The sequence below is a fragment of the Electrona antarctica genome, assembly GCF_951216825.1.
Source record: "Electrona antarctica genome assembly, chromosome: 17".
NCBI lineage: Eukaryota > Metazoa > Chordata > Actinopteri > Myctophiformes > Myctophidae > Electrona > Electrona antarctica.
In genome coordinates this window covers 12,144,934-12,160,725 of record NC_136798.1, presented here as the reverse complement: position 1 = coordinate 12,160,725, position 15,792 = coordinate 12,144,934, and the positions used below count along the sequence as shown (strand labels likewise).

Sequence of the window (15,792 nt, the reverse complement as noted above, 5' to 3'; positions counted from 1 at the left end):
CCAGATAATACACAGTAATGACGCATTGTTACTGATACACAACAGTTTTGTTCACAGAAATGGCCAAAGAGCACATATTTCCTCTGCTCACAGTTAAAGCCCCTGAGTAGGTTCTCGCTCCAGCAGGGAGACGCAGACCAGGACCAGATGTGCAGCCCTTTATCAGTTTAATCAATCCGTCAAATGTAAGTTCTACCCGTCCCCCTCCACCTTAGGGTTAGGCGTTTTCTACTTGCACAGGGCCAATCAGAGGGTCACATATGTGCATATGTGTGTGCGTATGTATGTATGTATGTATGTGTGTGTGTGTGTGTGTGTGTGTGTGCGTGTGCGTGCGTGCGTCTATCGTTTCTAAAATGTTTCTTGGACAAAATGAAAAACAGATGTTCAGAATGGCGGGTATGGGCCATTACTCTAAAAAACTAAAGCCATTGCTTAAGTTGATTCAATGTTTGGAGCAAAGAGTGGATGGCCCCTGGCTGACAGGTTCACCCATTCCCAGTATACTGCTTCAATTCTATTAAGATAAAGAGCCATGGGAGAAAAAGGTCCATCTCATTTTAAAATGCTCTCTGTGTATTCTGCTAGTGGTCAAACTACATGTTCATCAGAACATACTGTATCAAAAGATCTTCATCAGAACAAATACAAAATAAATGCTATAAGTATATTTCTATTCCTTTTTAGATGGATTGGCAAAATTGTCTTGGAAAGCTTTATGGCTAATTTATTCAATATGGCTAATCTCTTCAAGTGTCGCTCAACAAACTTTAAGCTAAAAATACATAAACCTTTCCTAAAAGATTTTTTTTGCAACAATGTATAAATGAGCCCTTAGCCACTGCGCAAAACTTACCAGCAGCAACTAAATTGAATTTGCCAGCAGCAACAAACACAAAGTCCCTCCACTCAGCTCACTGAGCTCAGTTTGCGTCATTGGATTTTGTAAAGAGCTAAATGCTTATGATGGAATTAGATTAGTAGTACAGTACACATCAGAATAATGTCACATAAGTGCTTATCCACCAATGTTAAGTATGCGGCACAAAACCTGGAATTGAGTTTTGATTCTGATGTGCTGCTGATGATGCTGAAGTAAGTTCAAACGTGTTACTGTGAGCTGAGTAAAATACTGTAGTCAGACTCAGAACTAGGTTTCTGAGTCTGCAAACTAGGTCATTTGCAGACCTTGAAAAGGTAATTCATGCTTTTTTTCATGTGGGCTTGATGGCATCTTTTATCAACACTGTCAGAGCTCCACTCACACCCTGAGAGAGAGAGAGAGAGAGAGAGAGAGAGAGAGAGAGAGAGAGAGAGAGAGAGAGTGTGAGATACAAGATCTGTGCTAATAATCAACTGTAACTTGTAGGACTACAAGTCCTTTGAGGCAAAAGGGCAGGGGGCCACGCCCCAAAAGCCCCCCCTCTGCACGTGCCTGACAACTACTGAATTGACCTTCAATCTGAACCCATTTGCGCCCCCTCCCTATTGTTTTAACTGTCCCTCCCTCAAATGTGTCAGTTGTTGCGCAGGCAGGCACACACGCACGCACCCCTCCCCCATCTGGGAAACCCTGAGGGGTGGTGATGTTTTCCCATGCTGGCTAATCAGTAAAGCTAATGTAACAGTATAGGGGGATCCTCCTCTACGATTCTGAAACAACACAAACCATGGCCATGTGTGGGAAACCAGAGCCAGCTGGGTCTGTGGTTGGGCCCGAAGAGCACCTGGGTAGCCATTACTGTGGAGGTTAAAAAGAAGCCTCATTACAGGATCATGCTCGCGGAATCTGCTGAGAGGCATGGTGAAACACAGATTAATAGTGATGCGCGGGCCAGGTTAGTTTTTTTACATATCCAGCAAGTCCAGTCCATTCAATTGCTTTCGAGAAAGAGAGAGAGGGGAGGGGGGGCTGGGCCATTTCCCAACAATTTACAGGCTACTGACAGGAGATGGAGGCGAGACCTCAAAGCAATAAAATAAACAAATACATATGTAAGCTAAATTTCATATACTGGGCGGGTGAGAGACAGAGAGAGAGAGAAAGAAAGGCAGCGCACCACGCGCATTGCGTTTACAATCAGTTGAACTTGAGGATACAGGTTCGGTTTTAGGATAGACAATTGATATAGGGAGTATGCGCATGCTTAAAGTGAATGGCACATCGAGTGGCAAATCGAGTGGCAAAGCAACAGGCAAAGTGAGTTTAACATTGTTTAATGTTGTTTAATGCAATCAGATAAGACTTTTCTGTGTGGATGTATGGGCTGTCAAGGCCAGAAAGTAGTTTTTGCCACTCGGTAGGCGTTCCTGCATAACTTCCTGGTTTGATGATGATGTCACACGCATACCCTCTATTGACCCGCCGCGCCCGGCCCACGGTAATTGCGGCAAAAAACCCCTGTGGGTCAACCCGCGGGTTGACCCACATGTTTTATAGTTTTTTTAATATTTAACTTTAATTTCATATACTTACTTACTCATAATAGAAGTTTTTTTTTATATCAAAAGGCTAGACATAATAAGCATAGGCTTCAGTCTATACTGTACCTTTTTTTTCCAGATTATGAAATGTCTCCCCCCCTCCCTCCCCCCCCCCAAAAAAGGTGTAAAAGCCCCTAAAGACTTTGCTCCTTACACTCACATGACCTAAGTGGTATGAACCAACTGAATGCTCGTAAAACCCCAAGATTGCCCATTCAAATTAAGATACCTTTTTTTGTGATGAAATTTAGTTTAATTAATTTCCAAAACTAAATCTGAGTGGAACTGTGCAAAAGGAAAGGCCATGTAGTGAGGAGCACAGTCACTCCGGTGCCTTATAGAGGGTATGCGCGTGACATCATCGTACCTGGAAGTTATGCGCCCACTGAGTGGTAAAAAAACTACTTTTTGGCCTTGACAGCCCATTCATCCAAACAGAAAAGTCCTGTCTGATTGCATTATAAGGTGGGCATAATAAGCTTCGGCTTCAGCCCAAACCATTTCAGTCAAACAGTAACTTTGTAACTTTCATTTTGAATGTTCAACTGTATTGTTTAAAAATTACTGAGATAAATAAACTAACTAACTAACTAACATTAAACAATGTTAAACTCACCAACAGTGCAGCTGTACGAAAAGCTTGAATTATCCTCGTTCTATCTGCAAAGTTTTTGTTTCATAAAAATCCACCATAGAAACGTTATAGCTACTTTCTGTCAAGAAATGCCCTGCATTTGATTATTTTTCTAAGTGTCAGAGTTTGGAAGTGCTTGTTTTCAATAACACAACATTTTGCTGCCTCCTGCATTATGTGACATTTAGAAATAGGTGGTACGCAGGATGGTTGAGTGATTTCCAACGAGCGCTTCCAAACTCCAACACTCCATGCTGCTCAATGTTTTGCCACTCAGTCTAGATGAGGGGGGCGTGTCCTGATGGGAAAATCATGCATGTGCATACTCTCTATTCTGTACATCCTAACCCACCGATTTAACAACCAAGTTACCAAGTGGTCTGTATACACTTTCTTATTGTCTATGAAAGCCTAAAGAAATCGCTGTACTTATACTGTAAAAGGGGTATATAAGGTGTATAAGGATAGCATATACATAAATGAATAAAGTATTCTTTGGCATTATACAGGGGCTTTTCTTTCTCTTTTTTTGTTGTACTTTCTGGGAACGCCATCTTCCACTTCTTTCATGGAAGACTAATAAAATGTACCATCACAAGCATTAGGTAAGGGTGCTGTAAGAATGCAAAGCTCCAATCCTGCATATCTCCGTAACATACATTAAATACACATTCGCACACATTATCATCACAAGTGGGGATCTATATGGAATTACCTTTCCATGCATGCATAGTACAAGCATGCAAAATAAATTAGTTTGACAAATGCTTTGTAAAAAAAAAGTTATTAGTATGACACATGTCGGACTCATTCATATCCCTTTTCTGTAAACTATGATAGGACAGATGACGAGAGAGAGAAAACTTTGAGGAAGATTGAGTATGTGTGTGTGTGTGTGTGTGTGTGTGTGTGTGTGTGTGTGTGTGTGTGTGTGTGTGTGTGTGTGTGTGTGTGTGTGTGTGTGTGTGCACATGCAGTCGCACATTCGTATGAATGTGTGCAAGTCTTTTTTATTAGAGACTTGTTGCTTTTGGCACAAGCCAACATAAGCCAGTTGGGTACACACAGAAACACTGGTACACAGATACAGAATACAGAATACACAGCCACTAAACCCAAAACAGTTGGACGGATGCAAGCAGGCCAAGACCAACTCCAACTCCCCTCCAAGACAGTGAATCTTAAACATTCTGACATACACACATATACAGTACACAGTACAGTATATATACATATACAGTACACACCCATATGGAAAAAAGGAAGAAATGGTGCTCTCTGTTCAAAATGACGTGCCTCATGGACATGGCCTAGTTGTGTAAGAATGAGAAACAATAGAGGGAAGAGTCTGCTTCTCCCTCTTTTTTTGTTGTGAGTGCTGGCGTGGTTTTACTATGCTTGCGGGAACCTTTGTCCCCACAGAGATATTAAAGTATGTGTGTGTGTGTGTGTGTGTGTGTGTGTGTGTGTGTGTGTGTGTGTGTGTGTGTGTGTGTGTGTGTGTGTGTGTGCGTGCGTGCGTGCGTGCGTGGGGGGGGGGGTTGGGGGCTGGGGGGGTGGTACACTGAGGAGTATGGGAAGCCATTTCTAATGACACATACTACATGACAGCCAATAGGAATCATGACATATTTATTCCCACTCCCAGTGATCAGTCCCTGAGGGACTATGGTGTATCTGGCTCTAGGAGGAGGAGGTGCAAAGGATAACTGCAACAGAGTGGAAGAATGGACAAAAGGATGGAGCTAAATGTAAGCATATGGTTGGCTAGCTCAACGGCTGGGCTGCTTTAGGTGTGTGTGTGTGTGTGTGTGTGTGTGTGTGTGTGTGTGGTAGGGGTGGTGGTGTAGTTTTCCTCCTTCTTTAAACATTTGCTTTCACTTAGGCCCACTCGTTTCCCAGTGAGGTGAAGTGTTTATTTGCAGGATTTCATTTAGCTGTCATTACTACTGACATGGGCGAAATACCACCAGGCTTAATTGTGTGTGTGTGTGTGTGTGTGTGTGTGTGTGTGTGTGTGTGTGTGTGTGTGTGTGTGTGTGTGTGTGTGTGTGTGTGTGTGTGTGTGTATAGAGAGAGAGCGAGAGAGAGCAAACATGTGCTTTCTATGTATGCATAAAACAATAATCATTTTAAGGCCCCCTCATCACTGTGCGCGCCCAAGAGGTTTGCACCAATATTGATAACATTTCACATGGCTAAAGGTTTTGTTTCAAGTCAAATAGGTTGTAAATTCCTCAGTTTCGACCATTACAGCTGGCTGGGAATAATTAGGTGGTGGAGATATGTACTGATTTTCCACCATGAAAAGTACTACATAGTTATGCCCACAATGTGAAATATTTGCAGTGGCCAATTGAATGCGATAAATTCTGAATGGTGGATGCTTTGAATCAAGCATATTTAGTTTTAGAGGATACAGTATGTGGAGGAATTATGTTTGGAAAGACCCAGTTGTTTCTGACTTGGAGCCAACATACCTCTCTCATCTGTTCTTTCTCAGTGCTCGCCTGCCCCACTGTGATCAACAACTGAAGAGAGGAAGATAAACCAACCCAATCAGTTTTAGATTTTCCTGCCTGACATTTTGTGATTTTTAAACTAGAAGCTAGTTTGCTTGAATGAGGCCCAAAAAGAAACCGTAAGCTTCTAGTACCTCTGGACACAATGGAGGATTGGACAGCTTTACGGCATGGAGTATGACAGACTGTAAAAGATCCATTTAGACACGTATTGTAAAAACAGATCAAACTGCACATGTATGGGCTTGTAAATGACCGCACGCATGCAAACACTTAGAGCATAGAGCCAATAAACTGACAAGCGTGATCTTTGTCTCTTATTGTGAGTAGGTGTTGACGTACTCAAAGTCCTTATGCTAGAGGGGATTTACTACTGTACCTCTCCTCACTTGTCGGTTGCGCCTCTCCATTTTAAGAAGTGAGGGATTGGTTAAACTGTGGTTATTCTGCGGTTAGTGATCTGCGGAGACCTCCGAAAACCACAGGAGTCAAACACTGTCTCAATGTTGGTTCAACGTAACGGATGGAAAGATGAGGGTGAAAAAAAAACCTAGGTTGTTTCATGCTTAAAGGAAAACAGACATTCTGAGAATCTACACACTCACAGCTCACATAACAGACACCCACCACCACACATGAATGGACATTCGAACACACACATGCACAAAGTTAGGTGCATGTGTGTTTTAGGTGGTAAAATGTGTTTTTAATCTCTGAGGTTCCTCTCTTAAATGTGCCCTGCAGAGACATTGGGGTAAATACCTCATCAGTCATAGCCACACGCTGGCTGGTCCGTCTCACCGACAGCCTAAAAACAACATAGCTTCCACTGCGGTTAGCCCTCCCCTCCACCCCCAAAGACCCTTGCGCCACACCTACATTCATCAACCCCAGGGCTACAACTCTTTTACGTCAGACATCATTGACTATGAGTGGAGGGGTTAACATGGAGTAGAAGCACGATTCCCCATTGAGAACTCTCAGAATGTGTTAATGGTAGCTATCATTTTTTAAGTAATCAAATCCATTTAATTTCATTCATAAAAAAAAAAAGATATGAATCTGCTTTTCTTTTGGCACAGATCAAAACCATCAGGAACTCTTACAAAGAACTTTAGAACCATGTTCCGAACTGACTTTGTGGACTCGCAGGATGTTTTGGTAAGGTGTCAACGTTTTATTTCACAGTAACAAAGCAATGAAACTAGAAATGAAATGGAATTGTTATTATTTCAGCCAGCCCCAATGTTGTTGATGGCAACCAGGAATGAGAGAGAGAGAGAGAGAGAGAGAGAGAGAGAGAGAGAATTCCAGTGATTCCACTCCTACCTCCTCTCTGCCAGGTGACCTTGGAGGGGTCAAGGTTGTGGCGGACGAAGGAGCTGACCTCCTGGGGCGTGAGAGAGCTGGGATCTGTTTTATTGATGCCCATGCAGCCACTGAAAACAGAGAGAGAGGGAGAGAGGGACAGATAATGTACAATACATGTTCTGAAACATGGGTGGTTTGGGTTGTTCTATAGGTTTGTCTCGTGTTGATCCTACAGGAGAATAGGAGATTGTAGAATGTATATGTATACATCATAAAAACACTATACAGCTTGAATCTCTTTTGCCCTTGAGTGAATCGTAAAGCCTGAGATGTAGGGCCCAATTTTTATCAGTGTATCACCCCTTATCCCTCGACTTCTTTGCCTTTTTTACTATTTTGAAAAACATTTTAAAATTGTTTAACTAGCCGATCTACATCGACACGTTGTGAGCTTGTAGATCAGGTATTTGAACTATTCAAAAATGTTTATCAAAAAAGTAAAAGAAAATTAAAAGGAAAAGAAGTTTAGGGATAAGGTGTTATAAAGGCACTGATGAAAATAGCACCCATAAGCTCTTAAAGGAGCTTTCAGTGATTTGAGTGATTTGGAAAACCACCCAGTCCGCCCCGGTAACAAAATGTGCACATGCACGCTCTACAGTGGGGGGAAGTGCAACAGGCCAACAGCATGTGCATCAAGGCCCGCCCCCACTCGATCATGATTGGAGGAAGGCCCCTCTCATCCTGATTGGATGAAGGCTTTGCCACCCGCCACCAAAACTGAAACTAGGGTTTTTTGACCCCAGGGGCTCACTGGGGACAGGGAGGAACTCCTTATATGGTCAGCACACTATAGTAGGGAGGATTATCCAGAAAAATAAGTGATATTTAGATTAGGTCAAATCACTGAATATACCTTTAACTGTCGTGCACCAAAATAGCAGATTTACAAACACAACGCATTGTATTGTGTGGGGCACAACTAAGAATATCACAGGCTTAATGTTTTTTTGTGGTATTTTCCTTGCTGCGGCAGACAACCACTGATGACTGAACATAGAGCAAACACTGAGGAGGATGCAGGAAGAAAAGGCAGCTGACCAGCCATGCTTGATAAACTCCCTGCTAAGTTCAATTTCCGTGAGAGCTCTGTTTAGACACAAATTACTCTTCCTTATCTTTCACTCCATCCAGACCAATAAATATTTTATAGTATACGCCTCTGAACTCCTCAACTCAGCAACGAGACTGAATGTTAGTGTGTGTGGGTGCTGCTTTATTATGAAAGACCTCAGCCTTACCTCCGAACTCTAATACCATTTGCTGGATTTTATTTGTTATGACTTAACATCAGGCATTTTGGTATCAACACTCAATACATTGGCTTGCTGACCATCACATAAACAGATATGAAGTCTGACGAATAAACATGCAAGTGTTCGTAGTTAGGGAGAGGGATATGAGACGCGTTTACTGATGTCCCCTAGTGGACGATTTGAACGAAGAAAGAAGCAACCAAACCTATATGCCTGCGTGAGATAATGGTTGTTGACATTTATTGGGACACGGAGGATGACTTACATGTAGCCTGGCGATCTGTAGGGGAGACTGGGAGAGAATCGCCTGACACCATTCACAGAGGGAACCAGCCTGTTGTATAAGGCCTAGTAGGGGAACAAAAAAAGAACAATTCAGATTTCATAATAGTCTTACATTGTCTATTGCAGCGGTCCCCTTTTTTGGCTGTGCACCCCCTGTTACCTCCTGACCTAACTGACGTACCCCCCCCCCCCCCCCCCCCCCCCCCCAGCGCTCAGTCTCGTATTTGGATGAAAATTATAATTGTTGTCTCCACCAGGCCGAAGGCATGGGGAGAGAGTATGTTTTGCACTCCGTCCGTGTGTGTGTGCGTGTGTCCGTCCGTCCGTCCGTCCGTCCTTCCGTCCGTCCGTTACCAGCTAATCTCCGGCACCGTTAACCCGGTCGATGCCAAACTTTGCACACACACTCCCTGGATGCCAACGATGAACCTCTGCCCCATATTTTCCAGAACGGCCTGTTATAGCGCCACCATGAGGCAGCTTTTCACATTTTTTACCTAAAACTGCACCGATCTGCGTGAAACGTTGCATGCACACTCCCTAGAGGCCAAGGACAAACCTTTGACCTGCATTTTCCGCATCTGCCTTTTATAGCGCCACCAGGAGGCCGACTTTTGTAAAACACATTTTTTGATATTACTCCTCCAGATTCTGTCCAAAAATCTCACAAATCGTTACACAGTATCTCTATGGTCATGTGCTCAAGTCGGATCTGTCCGATATTTCATATTCCATCCTAATTGGCTATTTCATTGGCTTTCACAGTTTGCAAGATTGCCCCGTTTGGAACAAAAGCCTCAAATCATGAACGCAGCATGCAATTTACGTGAAACATTTACATTTTCTTACTAGGCTGAGGAACATATCCCACCCTTTTCACATTGGCCTGTTATAGCGCCACCAACAGGTTGATTTTTGCAAAACACATTTTTGGAACAAAATGCCTCAAATCATCCAATTGCCATCAAAGGCGTATGAAGAAATGGCACCCTTTTCACATTGGCCTATTATAGCGCCACCAGGAGGCCACAACCTGACCTGCCCTGGTGGAGACCTGTGCCCCGAGGGGCACTTTTTCTAGTTTTAATATGATTATGACAAATAATCACAGACATTGCACCGAGAGACATGCAGCTGCTGTATACTCCCACAGCTGCACTATACTCTCCTTACAACAGTGTTTTACCAGATTTTGCCGTTTGTGTACAACACAAACCTTGTGTACAACACCATAAAACCGCCATTACCCTTTTCAGTTCACGCACCCCCTAGAGGGCGTTCGCGCACCACAAGGGGTGCACACAACAGTTTGGGAACCCCTGGTCTAATATAAGACTGAAATTGTGACCTTACATTATACTCATTGTGACATTAAAAATCACTCTTGTAAAGTGAGCGCAGGGGGGGGGGGGGGGGGGGATTAGTAATGAAGGACCTTATTGATTTAATTCCTTCACTAACCCTTGAACATGCAATGACCTCACAATGAGACAAAGTGAGCATTTTCTTCACATTTTAAAGCAGGCCCAGATATTTTCATGTATTCAGTGTAGTGTCAAAATGAGTGAACAAAGTGCTGACACCGCTGTGATTGTCACCTTGTCTGATTGGGTTGCCTTGTGGTTGTGGAGCATTCTGGCATCAATGGCAGCTGCTGTCAAGTTATTGGCTGCTGCGATGGCGTGAATGGTTGAACTGGAGGGGGGTGGGCCGTGTGTGTACACACACAGAGAGAGAGCAAGGGGATAAGACACGGAAGAATAATCAAAGCGTGGAATAACTACAGTACTTAAATTAAATTAGTAAATTGTAATTGAGTGTAATTAAAGTTCTGTGGTTTTGTGTGGACAGACTAAAACCGCAAAGCTTGCTCTTGCATAGCCCCGGTCCCTACAACCTAAGGCAGAGTGTATAGCCGGAAGTGTCGGACCGGAACATCCGTCAGATTTATTTCCCCCAGATACCATATTTTTCGACCAATCACAACACTTCCGCCAATGCACTCTACAGCGCAGGTCTTGCCCAGCGTGGGTCTTGCATATCAACTCTGGCCTCAAATAATAAAATACATCTAGTATGGATTTGTCTTTGTCTTGTAGGACTGTGACAATATTATGACATACTCCATTTATTTACCAAGAGAAAAAGAAAAACAGTCCCCCTTTTTAGTTTAAAAGGCCATGAAAACACCACAGGAGTGCATTTGGGAGGTGGAGTAAGGAAAAGAGTGAAATGAAGAGCAGGTGTTTTGGCTTGAGACAGGGTGGCTAGCCTTATCACAACCACTTTGAAACTGCTCTCCATCCCTCCTCCCCTCACTTCATGGACACTGGCTTTAGTCATGATTGTTATGCTACAAGTGTGTGTGTGTGTGTGTGTGTGTGTGTGTGTGTGTGTGTGCGCCCGCGTGCATGCGTGTGTGCGTGCATGTGTGTGTGTGTTGGCATAATGAGTATTGATGTGTGCGTGCACGTCTGCATGCATCTCTGCATGTTTCCAAAGCCTTTGAAGCCAGTGCATGTCCAGCTGAGAGATCGGTGAGGGTCTGTCTCAGTGTCTTACCTCCTCCATAGGGATGACCTGGGCATATCCCCCTCCTGCGGCTCCCCCTAGGTACAGAGACAAGAGGCAGCGCCGTCAGACAGAGACAATGGGACGGGGGGGACGGGGTACACAGAGCAATGCTGAGCTGTGGACTTTGAGTGAACCACTCCACCCTGTTACAAACCGTAGTGAGCTGTGAAATTCTAGCCTCAAACTGACAAACCCAGGTCTGGGCCAGGTTATTTGATACATTCCAGATTGCTGACTCTGTCCCTTGTCCTTGGCCCTTTTCCATCCTCCACCCAAACGTTTAATAGGAAAACAAAACAAAATGTAGAGTTTTGCAGAAAACACTACAGATTCAAGTACACAGTGGTTCCTGACATAGTTCAGTCAGATAACAATTTATTATAGAATGAGAATACAAGTGTGCATATATTAAATATTTTAACTTGACATTTTTCTCCCTGCTCGGCACAATTATACAATCATCATTAACCATTAAAAGCAGGGAGATAGATATACAGTACAATAACAACCCCCCATGGGGAACAGGAATAGCAAAGCTCACTGGTGGTGCTGGGGTGGCGGTGCGAGGAAACATGCATAATAACACCAGAAATGCATATGCAGAGGAAGGAATGCAGGAAGAATCCAGTCTTAGGCGAGCTTAAATACCCCGACCAATTGGTCAGCTGATTGCCACGACAGTGAATGAGTGAATGACATGTGGGTCTTGCATAACACTGAATGAGCCCCTCGAGTATATCTGACTGAACTCTGCAAGCTACGTATCATTTAACTTTGTTTTCAAATATGAAGCTTCGTATGATCCCGTCTTCATCAGGGCAAAGTAGTTTGCTAAATGATTTGTGCCACCAAGGTACCCTGTAACTGGTTGAGCAGGCCTTGTGCCAATTACATCATTGCATAGGTGAACAAAACTTTTACAAACTCCAAACAAAACGTTTTTTTTTGTTTTTTTTTCCTCGCATGCATTACATCTGCCGAAAAAGGAAGTGTCTTTACTGTAACAATTGCATTTAATGTATTTATGCAAACTAAGCCAGGGGCTCGATAATCATTATGCATCTTGGACACCTCCTTATGTCAAATGGACTTGACAATATTTGCCTTGGGCACTTGATTATGCCTATCAAGAGCCATTATCTTTAAATAAATAAATCAGGGATAGCGCCCAGCTAGAGGGATGCTTCGAGGTAGCAGAAAGAATATCCTAAATATATAAGGGAAATAAACAGGGAGAAATGGGGGGACAAACAAGGGACACCAAAAGGAGAAGAATGCTTTGATTGGCAAGAGACACTTTTAGTAAGAATCTTTTCTCCCTTTACGCCCTCTTTCTCCCTCCCACCTTTCTTTCTGGTAGTCATGTCCCCTTGGTAGCAGGGCTCAAAGGCATGCCTGCTGCTGGCTATAATTGAAGGGGGCCTCTCACCTCCACTGGGAATCAAGTTGGTTCCTTAGAGAACGCTGTCTGCGTTAGGGTGTACTTGTGCGTGCGTGCGTGCGTGCGTGCGTGTGTGTGATTGAGTGCCTGTCTGTGTGTGTGTAAGAAAGTGAGTGGAAGACAGAAGGAAAGAGGAAGGTACGTTAGTGTTACATACAGTACATGAAAGTGCGTGCAAAGTAATTCAAAACCAAGTTTAGGCTACACATGGCGTATAGATAGAAAACAGAAAAGGTAAAGTGAGACTGTTTCCAATACTGTCCTGCCTCTCTGTATCGTTGGCAGGCAGACGCAGTGGAGTAATAGCTGTTGCAACGGCACGCATGCTTGCTCACTCACGCACTCGCACGAGACAGTCGCGACACGCGTGCATGCGAAAGGAGTCAGTTGTGCTTTGCCTGCTCCATCAACAATTCACACATCTTTCAAAGAGGGGCCCCCCACCCTTGCTGTCACCCCCACCACCACACTCTCGCTGCTTTTATAAGATGGAGAGAACATTCTACACAAAACAGAATCAATACTATAATCTCAAATGCTTTGTCTTTTGAAGCTCACTGGCCCCACGCCATTGTATTTGTAACTACTGGTCCAGGAACATTACTTTTGAAATGACAAAGAGTTAAGAATTGACTATTGCAATCACTCATAGATGATATAATTAAGACAATTTCACAAAATCATTACAAAACACCAGTACCACAGAACAATAATGTGAAATTAAATGCTACGATCAGGGCTATGTTGTATTCTATTTTTGAGTGGTGCAACCACTCCAAGGAACAGCAATGTCCGTGTTAACCTATGTGACTTGTGTTAAAGGAGAATTCCATGCTAGAAGGCTTTCTTACCTTTCTTTGTAGTCTTTACGTCCCCACCAAAGAGGTCCAGGTGTTTTTTTGTGCAAAAACTCCTTATTGGCTATTTCCCCTACCATAAGCCCATTTTTTTTGAGCGATGGAAATAAGCGAATTAGCACAACACCCCATAGCCCCATTCAATTAATTTAGGGCTTATGGTAGGGGAAATAGCCAATAAGGAGCTTTTGCACAAAATAACACCTGGACCTCTTTGGTGGGGACGTAACAACTACAAAGAAAGGTAAGAAAGCCTTTTAGTATGGAATTCTCCTTTAACCTATGTGACTATGTGACTATGAGTACCAGTAGGGGCAAAAGTGGCACTGTTGTGCCAGAAACAGACAGAGAGAGATAGTGCTGCACTGTTGCCTGCTAATGAGAGAGAGAGAGAGGGGGGGGGGGGGGGGGGGGTGATGGTCCTATATTCGGCAGAGAAATACAGTAGGATACACTGTTAATCAAAGGTCGCATGCACGCATCCGCCTCGTTGATGGCAGACTGCTGGGCGAGCGCTGGCGCTTTAGCATGGGGGGTCAGATCAATCCCATATTTTTTTTATTGTTGTATTGTATTGTATTACTCGACGACACTGAAAATGAGTTTGATTACTCAGTGTAATTTTGAGAATAAACAAAACTTGAATGAATATAAGGAGCATGTCTTGAGTGTACAGGGTTTGATGAGGTCAGATCAACATATGGAATGTCAGAACAGGTCAGCTCCATACAGTATATGGAAATCTAAGGGTGGTAGCGGGGACATTCTCTTGAGTGTACAGGGTTTGATGAGGGCCCAGGTAGGGCCGGGCCTGGAATGTCAGGTTCTGACATATATCCATATATGGAGATGAATTGCTGCTCTGAGGGCAGCTTTTGAATGCTGCTCTCAGGGCAGCTTAAATGCTATACAACCATGTCAATTTGCTGTAACATTTGATAGCTACAGTAGCTAACATTAGCTAAATGAAATTAACACCTTGCTAAGTTTGCTAAGTTTAGTTAGCTAGCAAACCTTAGCTTAATGAAAGTAGCCCTTGCTAAATTTAGTTCTAGCAGGGGTTAACATATTGATGTTTAAAAGTTTATGAGACCTTATGAGAGCAGTACCTGCAGGAATTGGTGCAAATTCAGCAGGAGCAGAGAGCAGGTTTGAAAGCTGGAGCGGAGTGATGCAATATATGGTTGCCACTCCAAAATTCCATTGAACCCGCCTCCCACTCTTAGCCCCGCCCCCTCTCACTATTAACCCTGCATCCCGCTTGCTGATTGAACGGGCGTGAGGGCCAATGAAATTCAATGCTGCCCTCAGAACGCATTCCAAGGCATATAAGTCACATCTGCGAAAAAAACATGGCCCATCACCATCACACATTATAATAGGACAATATCAGTCACCGGAACATGGTTAAAATTGAGTTTTTAAATGGGTTTACCGCCGGTATATAGGAAGGGCGTGTCTGATCAAATGAATATCTGAACTAAATATTGTATCAAGCTACTAAAAGACTGTGTAGGGTGCACACAAAACACACAGAGTAGACATTAAAAAAAAATCACACCCATGTGAAGTGGGGGCGCTCTTATCATCATACATCACATTCTGTGCTCAACCAATCAAATCATCACAAATATCATTCCGGCCAATCAATTTTGTCATCTTCACTTTTCTTTTTTCCTAAATGTTTTATCCCACAATTTTGTAACCCATTTTTTCACCCAGTGTCAATTATCTCCTGGGCGCTACACTTCCTCTGCCAACCTGGGGGGGGGCAGCGGACTGACCTCATGCTTCTTTCTATGCATGAGGAGTCCAAGCTGCTTCTTTTCACCTGACAGGGGAGAGTTTCCCCGGCCGGACGTAGCGCGTGGAAGGAACACACCAGTTAATTTCCCCTCTATCAGGCGCCCCGGCTGGCCAAGGGGAGGTAGTTTAGAGACCAGGATTACGGCATGTTTTTGTGAGGGTACCTACCCTAGGGGACACGGGGAGAACATGCAAACTCCACACAGAAAGGCCCTTTCGCCAACCCCGCCTCGGGTATGGGCACTGATGACGCGGAGGAGGGAACACGCCCCCAGCGCCCACAGCGTCCCCAGCGGGAATCGAACCCAGGACCTTCTAGCTGTGAGGCGACAGCACTACCGACTGTGCCACCGTCCGTGACCCCATCTTCACTTTTCTGTCCTCACTTTTACCTTCAATGTTTGCGTTTACACAAATCCGGAATGCTGGGTAGGCTTATACTGTAGGAGGGGCTAGTGTCCCTCAAAAAGTGCCCCTCAGCCTCGGGGCACAGGTCTCCACCATGATTGGGGCAATTTTTCTAAAATTACAAGAGGCATTTCTTCCTCAGCCTAGTGGGAAT

At 43.9% G+C, this 15,792-nt stretch overlaps 1 protein-coding gene across 1 annotated transcript in view; it reads right to left on the bottom strand.

Annotated features, from left to right (window-relative positions):
• The window catches only part of LOC306940651 (monofunctional C1-tetrahydrofolate synthase, mitochondrial-like), a gene marked incomplete at both ends in the record, with an annotated part of 51,302 nt that overhangs the window by 26,100 nt on the left and 9,410 nt on the right, over positions 1-15,792 (bottom strand). Inside the window, 4 exons of the mRNA XM_079525757.1 lie at positions 6,903-7,079; positions 8,533-8,615; positions 10,151-10,247; positions 11,115-11,161. Of these exons, the coding sequence (XP_079381883.1) occupies positions 6,903-7,079; positions 8,533-8,615; positions 10,151-10,247; positions 11,115-11,161 (404 nt within the window). The remainder of the gene's footprint in view (positions 1-6,902; positions 7,080-8,532; positions 8,616-10,150; positions 10,248-11,114; positions 11,162-15,792) is intronic.